The sequence below is a fragment of the Canis lupus genome, chromosome 27, assembly GCF_011100685.1.
Source record: "Canis lupus familiaris isolate Mischka breed German Shepherd chromosome 27, alternate assembly UU_Cfam_GSD_1.0, whole genome shotgun sequence".
Classification (NCBI taxonomy): Eukaryota; Metazoa; Chordata; class Mammalia; order Carnivora; family Canidae; genus Canis; species Canis lupus.
The window spans coordinates 44,274,919-44,293,213 of NC_049248.1; the positions used below are offsets into that span (position 1 = coordinate 44,274,919).

The following is an 18,295-nucleotide window of genomic DNA, read 5'->3' on the forward strand; positions in this document are numbered from 1 at the left end:
GTCTGTATGATTTCATTTATGTGAGATTCTAGAAGAGGCAAAACTAACCTATAGCGACAGGAAGCAGGGCCCAGCCTGGGCCTGAGGGCTGGCAGGTGATTGACAGCAAAGGGGCATGGGAGAAAATTTTGGAAGATATCCTATATTTTAATTGTGGCTGTATTTACACTGCGATATACCTTTGTCAAAACTCATTGAAATGTGCTCCGGAAATGGCTGCACGGTCATTGTATGCAAATTACACCTCGGTGAAGTTGAGTTTTAAAAGGGGACAAGAAGAGGAAGAAGGAAAGACTGAACACTCATGTTGAAAAGAACCTGAGTGAGCTCTGAGCTATTCTTTGGAATGGCTATTCTAAGGACCTTTACTGCAATTCTTTGTCACCATATATACCAGACCGCAAGTCCCTTAAGGGGACAACCCTGTTATATTCATCTCTGTGGCCAGCAACGTCAAGGTACATGGACTGAATTGGCGCTTGATGAAATTTAAATAAATAGATGAATAGGATGGAAGTAGGCAAACTGACTCTGGAAGACTGTGTAGCATGAAAAGAAAAGTGGATCGAAGAGGAAATCCAGGGAAATATTAATGCTTAAATATTTTTTCACTTAATTTTTTATTGTAAAATACTTCAATCATACGGAAAGCAACATAGCAAACAACTGTTTGCTTACCACCAAGACTACCCAGATGGACGTCTCTCTTGATGATTGAATGCTACAGAACCTCCGAACTGATGTATGTATGGGGGGAAAGATACACAAAAGTCAACAGCAGATCTGAACATGAAAGGTAAAACAGGGCAGCCTGGGTGGCTCAGTGGTTTAGCACTGCCTTCAGCCCAGGGCCTGATCCTAGAGTCCTGGGATCAAGTCCCACATCAGGCTCCCTGCGTGGAGCCTGCTTCTCCCTCTACCTGTGTCTCTGCCTCTGTCTGTGAATAAATATGAATAAATAAATAAAAATGAATAAATAAAGATCTTTAAAAAAAAAAAAAAAAGAAAGGTAAAACAGTAAGCCTTTTGGAAGATCCCAGAGAATGTCTTCATGACCTTAGAGTACAGAGCTGAATACGAGACATGAAAAGCACGATGCAAAAAAAAAAAAAAAAAATATATATATATATATATATATATATATATATATATATGATGAATTCATAAAATTAAGTGACTCTGTCAAAAAGTTCCATTAAAAAGTGAAAAGGCAACCCACAGAGTGGGAGGAAATCTTCATATATCTGACAAAGGATTCATATCCAGAACATATAAAGAACCCTTACAAATTTTCAAGAAAAGAACAGACAACCCACTAAAAAATGGGCAGAAGACTGGCATGAGAGAGGGTACTCAAATGACCAGTAAGCACGTGAAAAGAATTCAACCTCCTTAGCCACTAAGGGATGTGCAAATTAAAGCCACAAAGATAGACAACAGTACCCCCTCCAAAAAGGCTAAACTACCAAAGAAAGGAAATATTAAGTACTAAGTGTCATCAGGGATGAGGATGGCTGCTTTGGGAAAGTGTTTGGAGTATCTGGTATACCCCTGAACACACCATACCCTGTGGGCCCAACAATTCCACTGCTAGATGTACACAAACCATTCAGCGTATTCATGTATTCACCACAAAACGTGTACTAGAGTATTCATTGCAGGATTGTGCATAATAGCTGAAAACGAGACACAAACCCCATGTCTGACTGTAGTAAATTATGTAAATACCTGGGTTTAACCACACAGCAGCACACTAATGAGAACAAAAGATCTGCAACCACCTGGTTGGTTTTGGAGGAATCTCGCTATATCATGTTAGGCAAAAGAGTCCAGACACAAACTGTATGATTCTACTGATATATTCTTATAAAATACAGAAACATTTAAAACTAACCTACGGGAGGGATGGTTGGAAGAGAGAACAGGCTGGGGACTTCTGGGGTAATGAGAATGTCTGTTTCCTGCTTTAGGTGCTGGTTCCATGGATGAATGGAGAAGGTGGAGGTGCTCCGGGCTGAGGGGTGGGAAGTGAGAGGCACACAGGTGTACTAGAGGGTAGGTGGCCATGGCAGGTGGTGAGCAGGTGAGCTCAGCTGTGGCAGAGCTGACATAAGGAATAACAGCAGATACATTCTTCTTTTCCTCCAGCTCCAAGAGGTGGGAATGTGGGAAACTCAGTAATGCCTTTGTTATATGGAGACCTATTTTCCCTTTGTGTGAGTTTGAATCATTCTGCTTTGTCCTAAGGGAAGTAGTTATGCAATCTCAGGAGCAATATTTAACCCAACCTCAAGGGGAAAAAAATGTGTAAGATACTCACAGATGCACTTAGAGTTGTGACACACCCCAGACATCCTGCTGTAGAAAGGAAAAGAAAAAACAAACATAGAGCCACCTCCTACTCCAGGTGACTTAAGAAATACCCCAAAGATTAGAGACTTCCAAAGGTCTCTTCGGAAAGATAAGGACCATGAAGATCAAAGAGGAGGTGGAACCTGTTCAGTCACACGGTGAGGACAGGTAAACCCCAAATGATCACTCAGCAATAGGTAGGGCTCCTATCCAGTGTTCTCTCCATGGATCAATCACCAAATGTCCAGGCTTCTTTCTCTGGAGCCTCTCATTCAGTCTAGGCCCAGCACCCCGCCACCACACCTGAGGCCCAGCTCCGCTGCTGCTGCCTTACAAGGCAGATCTGGTCCCCAGACGGAGGGCTCTATGGGAACAGGGACCACGCACCACCTCCTGAGTCACAGAAGCCCCAGTGCCTAGCACAGGGCCAGGCTCAGACTAAGCACTTGATATACTTTATCATTATGCACATTTTAGTTAGTATATTATAGGAATAATAAGATAATTATTAGGGGATCCCTGGGTGGCTCAGTGGTTTGGCGCCTGCCTTTGGCCCAGGGCGCGATCCTGGAGTCCGGGGATCGAGTCCCACGTCGGGCTCCCTGCATGGAGCCTGCTTCTCCCTCTGCCTGTGTCTCTGCCTCTCTCTCTGTCTATCATAAATAAATAAATAAATAAATAAATAAATAAATAAATAAATAAATAAATCTTAAAAAAATAAGATAATTATTATTAATAATCTGGTTTCTGGGCCTTTCATCAATATGAATTAATAATAATTCATTAGAATTCATCAATCCTTTGCCAGACACTGAGCCACCCAGGTGCCTCCTGATCTTGAAGCTCTTTTCGGTAAAGCTACATAAACACGTGCTATAGCCCTGGTGGAAATCAGTAAGAATGCTGGGGAAGTGGTACAATTTGTCTGTTGTAGGGAATATTTAGTATAACCAGGTAGACTGCCTTCTAGCTCTGCACCAGCCACCAGGATTTGGCATTGACTTTGCAGTGCAGACTACTACTCCCTAATCGTGTCGCATTTCCGAAGAACAAGGTTATGTTGTATCGTGATCAATAAAGAAGTCCATCTCATGTCCTTTTCAATTAGTTCACTATTGGATAGTGGAGGGTGGGATGGGGGGAGAAGATGCAGAAGGTGAGATGCAGCCTCGTCCACTGAAAGCTCCCCATATTGACGAAGGGAATGGGAAGCACACCTCGGACGTTGAGAGACACAGGCCCTGGTGTGAAAGCAGAGATGGGAGCCTCAGGATACGAGATCAAGATACGTTTGGGGAGATCTTCACACACACACACACACACACACACACACACACACACACCATGAGACCTCAGGGCCAGCAAATCTTTACTGACACATTATGATGGACTAACTTTATCTCATTTCCATAGGAGCAGCTTACCCCAAAGGCAAGGGGATGCTTTGGGGTAGGGAAACAGGGTCTCAGAAAGATGTCAACTGGGCTGTTCATAAAACAGATGGAAAAATACCTGGAGGGAGCATAGCACCTGTGACACATCCATGCCCAGCTGAATCCCATTCTCTGATCTAGACAGTGCCCCCTAAAGGGATGCTCCATCCTCAGCCCTCATTCATTTATCTAGTGTCTGCTCTGGGTCCAGGACTGCCCATGTGCCACAGTCACAAAAACAAAAAATGGCTGTTGCCTGCTCTGGCCTCTCAGACTGCCGGGTCACAGTCCAGCAAGGGAGGCAGACATATCAATTCAAAATACCGCAAAAGACAGAGGTCTGTTCAGGGCCTGCTGGTGACACAGATGAGGGGCAGACATGGAGATGGAGATCTATCCACAAGAGCAGATGTCAGAACTGAAGGAAGATGGGGTCTCAGAGAGTATACCAGCCAAAGGCAAGCACGTGCAAAGGACTCAAGGCTGGACTAGCTCAGAGTATTTAAGAAAATGGAAGCATTTTGCTCACTGGTACAGGTAGTACACAAAAGAGGGTGGTGTCCGGGGACAGTGTTGGAGAAATAGGCTGAACCCCTTCGAGAAGGCCTGATATGTCATGTGAAGATGTCAGATTGCATCCTCAGGCGGTGGGGAGCATTAAAGGACTTCATGGGGGAACAATAAGGTAAGATTTGTTCTTTAAATGTAATCCAGATGCCCTCAATCCTCCAACCTCCTTTCCTTTAATAATCAACCAAAAGTCCAACCCCTGTTCAGTTCTGCAGGGGTTCAGTACCTCCCTATTCTCCACACGCCTTGGAGCCCTGAGCCAGATCTTCCCGAGTCAGTCTACCACACATCTTCTTCCTACCTGTTGGTCCCAGTCCCCGAGACTACTATCCTGCCCCCAGTCCACTCTGGCCCACAGCTGCCCTCTAGCCCTCTTCCTTTGCCAATGATGTACAGTAATGAGAGACAGTGTGGTACGGTCCAGGAATGACTCCACTTCTTTATATGGCATCCCTGTGATAGAAATGTCATCACCATCCCCTGAAAAATACTTCCCCTGGGAAATGCATCCCTAAATGGCCCCTACATGTGATCTCTTGACATTGCTGCAGGGACCCCTGTTCCTCCCTGAGCCCTCCTCACCCACCTCTTCTCTCCATGGTGCAACTCTGTCCTTCTCTCCTGGACCTCCCTTGAAAATTCAAAATCCCTCTAACTTTATATGCAGAGTAACAAATGCCCATTTTTCTCACCCTCCCGAGACTTCAGGGGCAGAGGGAGGGAGTGGATCTCACCTTTCAAAAGCAAAGAATCAACATATTCTTCAAAACAAAGAACCATACCGATACAGATGTCTTAGAATAGCTGAAGTTTAGAAATACTCGCCATTTGCTCTGGAGAATACAATTTAACTGCAATTCTCATATAATACAAAATGGCACAACTAGTTTTAAAAACAGTTTGGCAATTTTTTATAAAGTTAAACACACACTTACCCTATAACCAGAAATCCCATTGCTGGGAATTTACCCTAGAGAAATAAAAGCTTACGTTCACACGAAAACAGGCACATGAATGCTTATAGCATCTCCATTTATAATCACAAAAATTGGTAACAATTCAAACATCCTTCAAGACTTGAGGAGATAAACAAACCATAGCACATCAATTCCATGGAATACTCTTGGCAATAAAAAGAAGCAAACTGTTGATACAACAAATTGGATGAATCTCAAAGGCATTATGCTGAGGGAAAGAAGTCAATCTCAAAAGTTTACCTGCTATGTGATTTGTTTAGATGAGATTCTCAGAAAGACTAAACTGTAGTGACAGAGAACAAATCAGTGGTTGCCCATGGTTAGAGGTGGAGGGAATGTGGCACTATACAAAAATAAGATGAGGGAGTTTTGTGGGACGATGAAAGTGTTCTGTACCCTGGTTGGGGTGGTGGCTTCATGAATCTATACATGCATAACTGTGTTAAAATTTATAGAATAGTTCACCCTAAAAGGTCCATTTTAATGGGTTATCATGAAATGTAAAGACAAAGGAAAGAGGAACATGTTGAACAATATCACAGCGGAAGGGTGGAGGTGGGGGGCCACTAACTTAGTAGGACACTAAAACCACAAGACAACTGACCAAGTTTCTTCAACAAATAAATTACAAGGAATAAAAAAGAGGGCTATGAACTAATTGTGATGCATGAACATTATTTGAACATTGAACCCTGATCCAAATAGGTGATTTTACTGAAAACATTCACAAGACATTATAGGAACTGTGAACCCAGACTGGATTTTTTTTTTTATTTTTAATTTGAATATAGTTGACACACTGGACTGGATTTTTTTAATCATATTAAAGAATTAATGTTTATCCTGTTAAGGGTGATAACATTAATATGGTTATATTGTTTAAAGAGTCCTTATCTTTTAGAGAAACTTTAAAAATGCGTATGAATAAAATGGTATTCTGTTTGGGACCTGCTTCAACATAATCTGGAGGGGTAAAAGGAGTGAGGAGAATAGAAATGAAACAGAATAATGAGTTAATTGTTGAGCTAGGTGATGGATACAGAAGCAAGCATTCATTGCATTATTCTATTTTTATATTTATTTGAAACTTTCTATAATTAAAAGATTTATCAAAAGCTACTTCCCTTAAGATTAAATATAACAACACCTTTCCCTTCTATTAAAAATAAGTCATTTTTCCTTTATAGCAGTTTCTCTTTCTAGTACACCCAAGCAAGGACAGCTTTGCATATAGCTCACATTTACAACTGGTCTGAACATGGTTGGAGTAATAAATTGGATGGCTTGATGGGCAATCCAAAAATAATTTGACAGGTTAGAGCTAGTGCCAAATCTAACAAGAAAGATTTAACAGAGATTAATGTAAAATAAAACCCTACAGATGTATTCAAGCAAAGCAGCTGTGTGGTTCAGCACCGGGAGACAGTTTCCTAATGGCTTGTATAAAATGGCAGCAGCTCAGGATGAGTCAGCGACAGGAAGGAGCTGCCAAACTCACCTACAAGGTTGGAGGTACACAGCAAGAAACCCCATGACCACCCTTTTCCTGGGCTAGTCTAGTCAGGCCACGTCTGGAAGTTTGGGTCGGGCTCCAGATGTCCAGATGATGCGATGTCTATGGGAAAGCACCCAGGATGCAGGGGGCGCCCCAAAGCAGAGTAGGAAATGGAGGTATTCCACTTGGAGAAGAAATCCAAGGAAGGGAAAAACCATCCTCAAACATTTGTAGATTGTCATGCACAAGAGGACTCAGAATTGTTCCTGATGGTCACAGAGGGGAAAAAAATACTTGGACCGATGAGCAGAATTTACAAGGTAAATGAAGAAGGATTTAGCTTCCATGGGAGGGTGGGCTGCTGACTGCAGAAAGGTGTTTTAGAGAAGACTTCAATATCTAAATGGGGATTCTTTTTCAGGGCCCCTGACGTCATTTCTAGCCTTGAGAGTCTGATTCTTTACAAATTAATTAACAAAAGTAATCCTTGAAATAATGGTGAAAAAAAAAGAAATAATAATGGTGATATCTCCCATTTATTGAGTACCTTTCTTGTTCTAGGAATTGTGCTGAGCTCTGGCATGCCTTATATTATTTAATCAGTCCATCAGTCAACAAGTAAACGTTTTTTAGTATTATATAACTTACAAATAATATATGACATAGTTCCTCTCTTTAAAGAGCTTATAATCTACTTGCTAATCAAAATTTGCATACATGTAGCACAATATATGAGTATTTTCATTTTATAGGATACTTTCACGTACATTGTTTCATGTATGCTTTGAAACATCCCTGAGAGGCAGATGTTATTTTTATTACCATAATACTAACAGCTAATATTTTAAATCACTCTCTTCCTCTGTGAGTGCCCAGTTTCCAATGTGCTTATCATAAGCCTAGCTCCAATCGAGAGAAGACTGTCTTCTCAATTTTCTTTATTTGTATTTCCATGCCAATAATAAGGGAGTTAAATTAAAAATAATAATCCAGGGGCACCTTGCATGGCTCAGTCAGTTAAGTGTACAACTCTTGATTTTAGCTCAGGTCATCCCAAGGTCATGGGATCAAGTCTCGAGATGGGCTCAGCACCAAGCATGGAGTCTGCTTGAGATTCTCTTTCTCCCTCTGTCTCTGTCCTTCTTCCCCCTTCTCACTCCCACTCTCTTTCATAATCATCATCATCAATGTGTTTAAAAAGGAAGCAAGTATTCTAATCATCCAATGAAAAATATCCCCCAGCAACTGAGACAAAAAAGTAAACATGCAAAATTATGTAAGTTTTATTATCCATAAAGATTTTGAGAGCACCTGGGTGGCTCAATCAATTGGGTGCCTGCCTTCGACTCAGGTCATGATCCTGAGGATCCTGGGATCAAGCCCCATGTCAGGCTCCCTGCTCGGCCGGGGAGCCTGCTTCTCCCTCTGCTCTTCCCCCTGCTTGTGCTTGTGCTCTCACTCTCTCTCTCTCTCTCTCTCTTTCAAATAAATTAAATATTTTTTTTAATAAAAAGAAAAGACCTTGAGACTTTTTTGTTGTTGTTCTTGGTTTTAAAGGTAATAAAACAAAATGGACAAGTCTGGGTCTTTTTTAAAGTTGAGCTTTTGAAACAAATGTTTACTTGATCTTAAACAGAAAATCTGGGAGCGCATGCGGTAGTCGGAACTAAAGGTGGGACTGAGAAGTCAAGTTTGGAGTTAGTGATGACAAGTGTCAGCCTCTTAAAATAGAAGAGTCCCCCAGGTATCTGGACCAGATTTCAGAACCAAGGACAGAGCAGGGATCTGCATAAAGTAAGCCTCTGCCTTCAAAGACCAAAGATATTCCACCCCCCAAATCTATCACAAAAAAAAAAGAACCACACATGTGTCATTAGTACACCATGCAAGTTACAGATATGGACTCTACGGCCCAACTACTCGTGTTCAAACCCCGGCTGTACCACTTGCTAACTCAACCATTGGCATAGTGTGATCTTTATGTCTCTGTGGTCCTTTTTCTCATCTGTAAAGTGAGGCTATCGTGCTTACCTCATAGGATCATCATGAAGATTAGATTATTTATGTGTGAAGTTCTCAAAACAATGTCTGAGCAGGTGAAAATTATTAAATAAAACTTGGTTTCATTTATTGATTTTCCAGAGCCTTGAGATCTCAGGATGTGAGAGGGAAAGAGAAGCAGAATCCTACAGAGTCTTGCTGGGAAAAGGGGCAAATGCCCCCGAGCCATAAGGAATGAGGACACGGGGGAGCTTCTGACCATGTTCTCCCACCACTGTGGTCCAAAACCCCCAAGGGAGGAGATAAAGAAAGGCTGCCCCCTGAGGTGACCCAGGCTGGGCAGTGCAATTACTTGGCTATCACTGAGCCATTTGGAATTCTTGGCAAGGATGACTGATGCCAGTATGAGAAGTGTTCCAGCCCCAGGGTGTGGCTTGCCCAGATATAGATACAGAAAGAGTGAAGCACAGCATGGCAGTTGGGCAAATTGTGAAGTCTGGCCCAGTTGGCTTAACCCCAAAAACTCCCTCAGCACCCTCATTCTCTCCTCATCTCTCACTTACTCCGTGCACAGCTGCTAACATAACTTCCTGCAGGCCACATTTTGAGTGTGTTTCCCTCTGATTCAGCAAACATCATGAGTTCCTATTATTCTGCAAAACTCAGAGTCAAATAGTCAAATCCATCATCACATATTGCAGTTTAATGAAGAAAAAGAAAGAGAGAGCCGAGAGGAGGCAAGGCAAAGTTTATATACAAGGGGACAATAGGTAGTAGTGGAATGTGTGATGGGCTCAGGGACAAACTCCTAACTTGACAATGTCTACCTGGGCCCCTTCTTGGTTTTGAGCCTCCAAGCGGATGACAGTATAGTATCACCAACCCTGGGGAGAGAGGAGTAATCGTAGAGAGATGTGGCTAAAGGCAGGGGAAATTTTTATAGTCGTGCATCAGGGCCCAGTCTCAGTATTTGATGCAGGCACGCTGGTCACTGCTGGCGGTGATCTGCACAATCTTAGCCAAGGAGGAGGAAGAGCTGCCCAGTCTGGGACTCTGATCCATGGAGGTGCTTGTGCTTCTGGACTGGATGCCTTTCCTCCCATTGGTGGACTCACTGTCTCCTCGGATGCCCTGGTCACCTCTGTTGCCCCAGATACCATTGCTGCTTCTGCTGCTGCTGCTGCCCCCAGGACTAATGTTCTTGCTGCTGGATGTGTGGTTGACCACAACTGCAATGAGAATGGGCTGCTCAGTGTCCCCCGTCTGTCTAAATGCCCATTGCATGCATTCCTGTCTGAAGAATGAGTGGCAGAGAAAACCAAAAAAGAGAAGGAGAAACCCCCTTCTCACGGGAGGGAGTTCTTTGTCTGAAGGCAAATCCAGGACATACACTCCACAGGACATTAGATAAGTCCTACCCAAATCTGGCTCCCCTTTCGCCCCCCCCCCCACCCTTTCTTTTACCCTGGCAATCAGGCTGTAGAAAAAAAAAATTTGTGGGTAGAAGAGCTGAAGCAAAGCCATGAGAAATCATCTCACACAATGGAAATGGAGTGCTTATGATACTCACAGATGCACACTGGGCTCTGACACTCCCCAGACATCCTGTGTAGGAAAACAAAATAAATATCATGGAAACCTCATGGTGGTTCCTCTCAGCATCTCTGTTCAGAATTATCCCCTGGGATGTCAGAGTACAGTAATATGAGCTGCAGCATCAGGGATTGAAGTTACCCATGAGAAGGGCTTCCCTGGGATGCTAGGATGGGGATGCAGAGAAGCAGAGAGATAATGTATCTCCGGATACTTGATTCTGCTATCGCCTTGGCCTGGGTTCCCCTCACTGGAAAACCTGGAATAATAGACTCATCAGTTTATTGAAAAGAGTAAATTAAACCATAAAGAATATCTGGCACAGTGCCTGGCCTATACCAAAAGTGATGCAACTCTTTTCTGTGCCAGAGATGGAGAGGCAAAGAAGAGTCACCGATGCAGAGGGAAGTGGAAACCAGTTTGGACAATAGGAGGAGCAAGCTACTAGGACCCACTGGTATTCATCTGTATCCTCCACTATATCAGGATTGGCTGACAATGGCCTTTGGGGTGCACTACCTGCCTGTTGGGAAGCTCTAAGCTTTCAGCTCTAGCAAATAAAGTTGGTGTCCCTGAGCCCAAAGGGGAGAGTGCTAGGTAGTATCATTCTGTTAATCAAGCATTTGTTGAGAGCCTCTTTGTCCCCTGCCACTGTGTCTAACCAAGGACCATACATACAATCCTTTGAAACTTGATTCTCAAATTGTCCTCCTTGCCTTGACCAGAGCCCCTACCCACCTGCACTCCTCGCCATCTAACATCTTCTGGTAGGTGGCAATCTCCACATCTAATGCCAACTTGATGTTCATCAGCTCCTGATAGTCACGCAGGAGATAGGCCAGGTTCTTCTGGGCTTGCTTCAGGGCTTTCTTGAGCTCTGCCAACTTGGCCTGGGCATCTTTGAGGGTCTGTTCACCCTGTTGCTCAGTGTCAACAATTGTTTCCTGCAAGTTGGTATTCTGAAGTAGGAGAAGAAAGATCAAATCTCTAAAATTACCTGGGCACATGGCAGGTGAGCATAGGTCTCCATCTGTCTCCTTAATGAAAACTTCTAACCTATGTGCTTCATAGTATAGCTACACTATTCTAGGAAATTCCAATGGTCATTTGAATCTTTGCCCAGAGATGTTGATCACCTGCTTCCCGACCTCTTTTTTTTTTTAAGATTTTTATTTATTTATTCATGAGAGACACAGAGAGAGAGAGAGAGAGAGAGAGAGAGGCAGAGACATAGGCAGAGGGAGAAGCAGGCTCCATGCAGGGAGCCCGACGTGGGACTCGATCCTGGGTTACCAGGATCCAGCCCTGGGCTGACGGCGATGCTAAACCGCTGTGCCACCCAGGCTGCCTGCTTCTGGACCTTTTAAAAAAGATTAACTCATGGTATGAGACCCCAAAAACTCAGTCCCACATATTTCATGGAGTCTTGGGGTCACAACCAATGACATGAGTGAAGACCATTCTATCTTGAAGATGATGGGTGGGAGTAAAGGTAACATATAGAAGCCATCACTCTGTATGGTATTACCTGGGGAGTTCCATTGTAGGTTCCAATGGGGACCAGAAAGACTTTCCAGCTTGCTAGGTTCAGGTGCCCCACTGGCACCTCAGAGCACCACTGTCATCAGAGTTACAATCTCAGGCTTTGGGGAGCCATACCTACCTGCTTCTTGATGCTCTCGATCTTGGCCTGCAGCCTCTGGACCATCCTGTTGAGCTCTGCAATCTCATTCTTGGTGCTCCTCAGGTCATCACCATACCTGCTGGCTGTAGTCTGCAGCTCCCCAAGCTGGTGGGTAAGAAGCAGACAGGGAGAAATTATCCCTAACCCTTGAATACATGTGTTTGAAAAGGAGAATAGAAGTGCAGTCAATCCAGAAAGTCCTAATATAGCATGGAGGTCCGTCAGGCATTTAGGATGGAAAGGATCGCTTAACTAAAAATCACAGTTGCCCTTAAACATATTAGGCAGTGGAATGAAAAACATTGCAAGTTATAGGTATTTGTGAAAGATAATTCAGTGGGTTCCCACTGAACAAAATGTGCATTATCTGGGATGGTGACAGGAGGGGCTAGCGGTGAAGGAGCCCTGGAAAAATCTTGTGAGTCTAGACAGATCCAGGGACACCTATTTACCTTGACCTGGTATAGCCCCTCAGCCTCAGCCTTGCTCCTCTGGGTGATCTCCTCATACTGGGCCTTGACCTCAGTGATGATGCTGTCCAGGTCCAGATGCCGGTTGTTGTCCATGGACAAGATGACAGACATATCACTGGACTCCGACAAGGCCTGGTTGTATTCCTACACACACACAAGGACACACCATTGGGCAGTGTCACCACCTCTCTAGGATGCCCTAAACCTTCCAAGCACTGGCTCAGGAATGTTGTGGGGTCTAGAAAACCAAGTCTTACTGTAGGGAAAGGAAGAGGACAAGACAGTGATCCAGAAACCAGGCAGCAAGAAAATTCCCAGCAGGCAGTGAGGGATTGTCCTTAACTCTCCTTTTACAGATTTCCCTTGGGATTCTATGCACATGGAGATTCTAAAGGCATGAACTGCAGATTCTGAAAACCTGGGGCCATGGGAAGGAGAAGAGAGAGAGAGCATAAGCAATATAAGTTAAGGAGGTGTAAAATCGAAGAAATGAAGAAGAAATAGGTATTAAAATGGGAAAGTGCTGCCAGATAGATTTCACAAAGGAGACTGACCCCCAGAATCAAGCAAGTTTTGATACCCCACATCACGGCTTCCACCCTAGAGGAAAATATAAAGGTCCTTACAGCTTCAAAGAGGGTTCTCAGAAAGTTTACTTCACTGATCAGACTCTCCATTTTTATTTCCAAGTCTACTTTGGTCGCGTAGGAAGTATCCACATCCTGAAAGTAAAAAACAGAGAATCCACCTTCTTAGCTTCAGTATTATTCTCATTAGACAGCATTGCATTTAATAATAACATTGATATCATGTTTACATAGTTGAGGGAGCAAAAATCACTTAGAGCAGAATTTATACACGCAGTAGAAAGTTTTGATAATTGAATTCACTTGTTAGAAAAGGTCATCATTATCCATTTTTGCAGCTTGAATAATGATGATGGTCGTTATTAATAGTTGGCAATAAACTCTGAAGTGTAAGGACTGGCTCCAAGCAGTTTTGCAATTGTTGAGCCAAACACACTGGAGAAATGTCTTAGCTACAGGGAAAACAAAAGATGGAAAACCCTTCGGGCATAGGCCCCAATGCCAGGCTGGCACTGTCCCGGGTTCTGGCCATCCTTCCTGCCCCAGGCAAAGTGTTATCCAGTCTCACATCCCTGGAAAGATGCTACCTTTCCCCCTTTCCCTTGTACCGTCTCCTTCCTGTGCTGGCTTGTTCTCCCCCCCTGGCCTGCTCACCTTCTTCAGAACCATGAAGTCATTCTCAGCCTCTGAGCGCTTGTTAAGCTCATCCTCATACCTATGAAAAAGGAAAGAGGTCATGCCTGAGGGTGGCTGAGCCAAGGGTACGTGCACGTGTGCCCAGGGAAAGGAGGTGGTACGTAACCTGGGGCAGAGCTGCAGGTGACTATTCCCTGGATACGATCAAAGATAAAGCTGGTTGAGTGGCAAGCTTTATTACCATGGTGGGGCCTTTAAAAGCACACCGGCACCCCATTTCTGACACTCCAGGATATTGGAAATAGGAGATAAAACATGTGGAGCATCTGCCTTCGGCTCAGGGCATGATCCTCGGTCAGGGGGTTGAGTCCTGCATCAGGCTACCCCCGGGGAGCCCTGCTTCTCCCTCTGCCTGTGTCTCTGTCTCTCTCTGTCTCTCTCTCTCTCTGTCTCTCATGAATAAATAAATAAAATCTTTATCTTAAAAAAAAAGGAGATAGGGATCCCTGGGTGGCGCAGCAGTTTAGCGCCTGCCTTTGGCCCAGGGCGCGATCCTGGAGACCCGGGATCAAATCCCATGTCGGGCTCCCAGTGCATGGAGACTGCTTCTCCCTCTGCCTATGTCTCTGCCTCTCTCTCTCTCTCTCTCTCTCTCTCTCTCTCTCTCTCTCTCTGTGACTATCATTAATAAATAAAAATTTTAAAAAAAAGATAAGAGATGTGATGGAATTGGCTCATAACTCCTGGTATCCTTGGGCAGCACACAGGTCTCTGGATTCTCCACTGCAGGGAATCAGTCCAGTCCTCATGAGCAAAGCCTGTGCTCACTCCCAAGGCTACCTCCCACCTATACCCGAAGGTCCCAGCTGTTCCCTTCTCCATCTGTGTCCTACCTCCCCTTGAATCTCCCTCATCACCCAGCCCAAACACATTGTCTAACTGGCAATATGCTGGCATCACCTGAGGCTCTGTAAAAGCTACCAATGCCTGGCTCCCATGCCCGGAAATTCTCATGCAATGAGTCATGAGTGCAACCTGGACATTCCAAATTCATAAAGCTCCCAAAGTTATTCTGGCAAGCAGCAAAGTATGAGATCCATTGTTGTTAAATGCCAAAGTGCCTCATATCTGCCTCTGTTGGAAGAGGGCCCCCGAGATGCCCACGCTGTCACAGATCTTATTCTCCTTGGCACCAACAAGGAGAGCAGATCCTCCTTTCATCGGACCCATAACCTGACACCCCATCCTGTGTCATCCTTGAGGACATGCACCAACAATTTCCCAGCTGGAAAGCCTCCACACCTCCTGACCTCCCCCACAATCACCTAGACCCAGTGGCTGTTTCCACAGCACCTCCATCACTCACTTCCTCTTGTACTCCTCCGCAAGCACCTGCATCATGCTGAGCTCTTCATCCAGCTGACCCCGCTCACTCAGCAGCCTGTCCATGTGGGCCTGGAGGCAGCTGATATAGGACTCAAAGAAGGGCTGCAGGTTGTTGGCAGTGGCCCTGGAGGTGGCTGACTGCTCCTGGAGGAGGCACCACTTGGCCTCCAGCACCTTGTTCTGCTGCTCCAGGAACCGTACCTGTGGTCAATCAGGGGGCAGGGGTCATGGCCTACCCAGCCTCTGGCTCATGAGCAGACACATTGCCCCAACCTAGGCCTCATGTTCCCAGGCCCCATCCTCACCAGGGGCCCTCACCTTGTCGATGAAGGAAGCAAACTTGTCATTGAGAGTCTTGAGCTGCTCCTTCTCTTGGGTCTTCACCTCCCTGATCTGTGGGTCGATCCCCATGTTCAGGGGCTGAAGGAGGCTCTGGTTGATGGCCACCTCCTGGATGCTGAGGGGAAAGCCCCCTGAACCTCCAAGGCCCTGAGCTCCACCAGGAATGCCTCCAAAACCACCACGTCTCCCCCAACTGCTAAAGTAGCCTCCTCCAGAGCCACCTCTCATGCCCCTTCCTCCAACCCCACACAGGCTCCCTCCAAGGGCACCCGAGCAACTCCAGGCTGAGCTCCCAGTCTGGGCAGCACCTCTGGCCACACTGAGCTTGCTCCCCACGAGGCTGTGCAGGCTCTGGCTGCCGAAGGCACCCCCTACCATGGCACAGGCTGTGGAGGCACTGCGTCCCCCAGAGCACGAGGCTGACTGGGACCTGCCTGGGCTGATACAGCTCTGCCCGGACACCACAACAGCAGAGCAGCCCCTAGAACCTTTGGTGGCCTGGGACAGCCTGCTGGACTGCTGGCTCATCATTTTCTCTGGCCACAGAAAGATGTCCTGGTTGAAGCCTCTGAGGAAAGGGTATCTTCTGACATAGGCAGAGAGGTGGCCTCTTTTATAGGTCCCAGTGAACTGGTTCATTAATTGGATGATTTCCAGGGTTTCAGTCTATGGCTACAACTAATCTCCATACCAATTTCCTTCGCTGTAATCCTGGAGTCTCCATTTCAAGTCTTTCCTGTAATTAGCCTCTTGTAGACTTTGTGCACTACCGAACCGGGGCCCTCCCTTAATGAATGAGCTTGGTTCCTGCCAGGCATGGCCCAGTCCCAGGGCCTCAGGCACCGGCCTCTCAGGAGGCAGCTGGTTCTAATAGGTGACTCTGTGGCTTTTTCATTCCCCCTAAACCCTGGGCGTCCACTGGTGTCACTATGCTGTCTACCTCCCAGAACCAACAAGGCTGGCACAGACTCCTGTATTTGGGAGAGACAGAATGGAAAATGGGCTCCCTCCTAACTGTAGCACCTCCAAGTCTCACAGTGTGTACCCATGGAACTCACCAGAGAGCCTCTGCTGGCTTGTCCCAAGCTCTGAGACACAAGCAGCCCCTCTCCTATCCCAGTCACAGAGGGGTAGATGTCAGGCCAGACGTTCCAGACTGACTCAGAGGCCTGAGTGAATGGACTAGATACTAGAGACATTTATCTGAGCATTGTTCACCATTGGGGTGACCAAGAGAGCTCTAGTGCCCCATCTCCCTGTGTTTCCTGCATGGTTTTATTGCTCCTGTTCAACCCACTGCCTTGGTGTCCCCCACATCCTCTATTTCACTCCCATACCACATCTCTTCCCCTTTTAAATATGCCTCCTCAGTCCCCTTTTCCAGGAAGCCTCCCCCTTTCAGACTCCCGTGGGTCCTACTGCCTGAATTCCCTTCCTTCCTCTTCTCTGCAGGAAGGCTGCAGCCCAGTCCCTTGGACAATAGGCTCCATGAGGGCCAGGTCTTATCTGTCTGCTCCAACAGTGACCCCATCATCTAGCACAGAGCCTGGCCTATGGTGGGCTCATAAGTTTTGTAGGATGAATGGTTGCCCAACTTGTCCTACTTCTGGTATTGCCCTTCTATGCCGGTCTCTGTGTGTGTGTCCCACCTCCATTGTCACACCGAACAAGAAAGGCTTGTCCCCTAGGACAATTCCTCCCACCAAGACTATCTCTTATCCCAAGCTTAGGACAGAGCCCTGTACCTACAAGCTCAGGATAATGTTTTAAGACACAGACTGATAAATTAGCTGCATTTGTGTGGATGACTTCCCTCTTTGCTATAAATGCTACCGGTGTATCAAGCCCATTTTAAGTGTACAGGAAACACAATGAGAAAGCCCATGGGTAGGAGAAGGGACTCAACTGATCAGAAGGCTTTGAACCTCCCTTGAACTCCCACAGTCTCTTACCCCTCGTTAGCACCCTCACATCCCACTTAGATGCTTGTCGTGGCAGCCTGACTCCCTCGAGGGCCTGGGAGAGAGGTTGCATCGTCCTCAATATAAAGAGAGATGATTTCATTAGGAACTCCACACTTGGGGTAATAGCAACAGCCATCCTAGCTACAAGGAGAGATCAGTTTCTAGTGAACACGGGCCAAGGAAAAGGACACACTACAGTGGGAGTGATGTGGAAGGCCTTCCCAACAGAAAGGCTAGGAGACCTGGAGCATTCCAGGCTGCTGTGGCATCTCCTCTGGAGGGAAAGGATGTCATGATTGAGTGTCAGACACAAGTCCACTACCATCTAACCCTGAGTGAGGGACTTGAGTACCTTCTAGTTACATGTGATGGAAGGAAGGAAGAAAAGAAGGTAAGGTGGGAAGGAGGGAGGGAAGGAGAAAGGGAAGGAAAGAGGGAGGCAAGCCCTGGTGTACTAGAGTTTACAGAGCTCTTCTAGAGCTTACACTGGGCTTGAAACACACATTTATTCACACCTGAGAATCTGCATGGACCTAACACCATGCCTTGCCTCTGTAGACAGCACCATGAGAATACCTCATGGGATGTCAAGTCAGTTCTCAAAGATTTGTGGGAAACATACTCATTGCAAGGCACCCAGGACAGCATGAGAGCTAAAGTTTAAGCAAAAGCAGGTCTATTCCAGCATTTATTGAGCATCTATTAGGTGATAGTACAAGGAGCTCAGAGGAAGGAGATGCGGTCTATACACCTATGTGCTCCATATACCTGTCAACACTCTCACTCAGAACAGGAGACAAGC

General features: G+C 45.7%; 1 protein-coding gene across 1 annotated transcript; it reads right to left on the reverse strand.

Annotated features, from left to right (window-relative positions):
* Positions 1–9,724: 9,724 nt before the first annotated feature.
* On the reverse strand, positions 9,725–15,757 carry KRT127 (keratin 127). The gene is made up of 9 exons (XM_038577929.1): positions 15,506–15,757; positions 15,168–15,388; positions 13,820–13,880; positions 13,205–13,300; positions 12,558–12,710; positions 12,085–12,210; positions 11,160–11,380; positions 10,399–10,433; positions 9,725–10,057 (listed from the first exon to the last, which is right to left on the reverse strand). Exons 1-9 carry the CDS (start codon positions 15,755–15,757, stop codon positions 9,792–9,794), a joined length of 1,431 nt encoding a protein of 476 aa, XP_038433857.1. The 3' UTR covers positions 9,725–9,791.
* Positions 15,758–18,295: the final 2,538 nt, after the last annotated feature.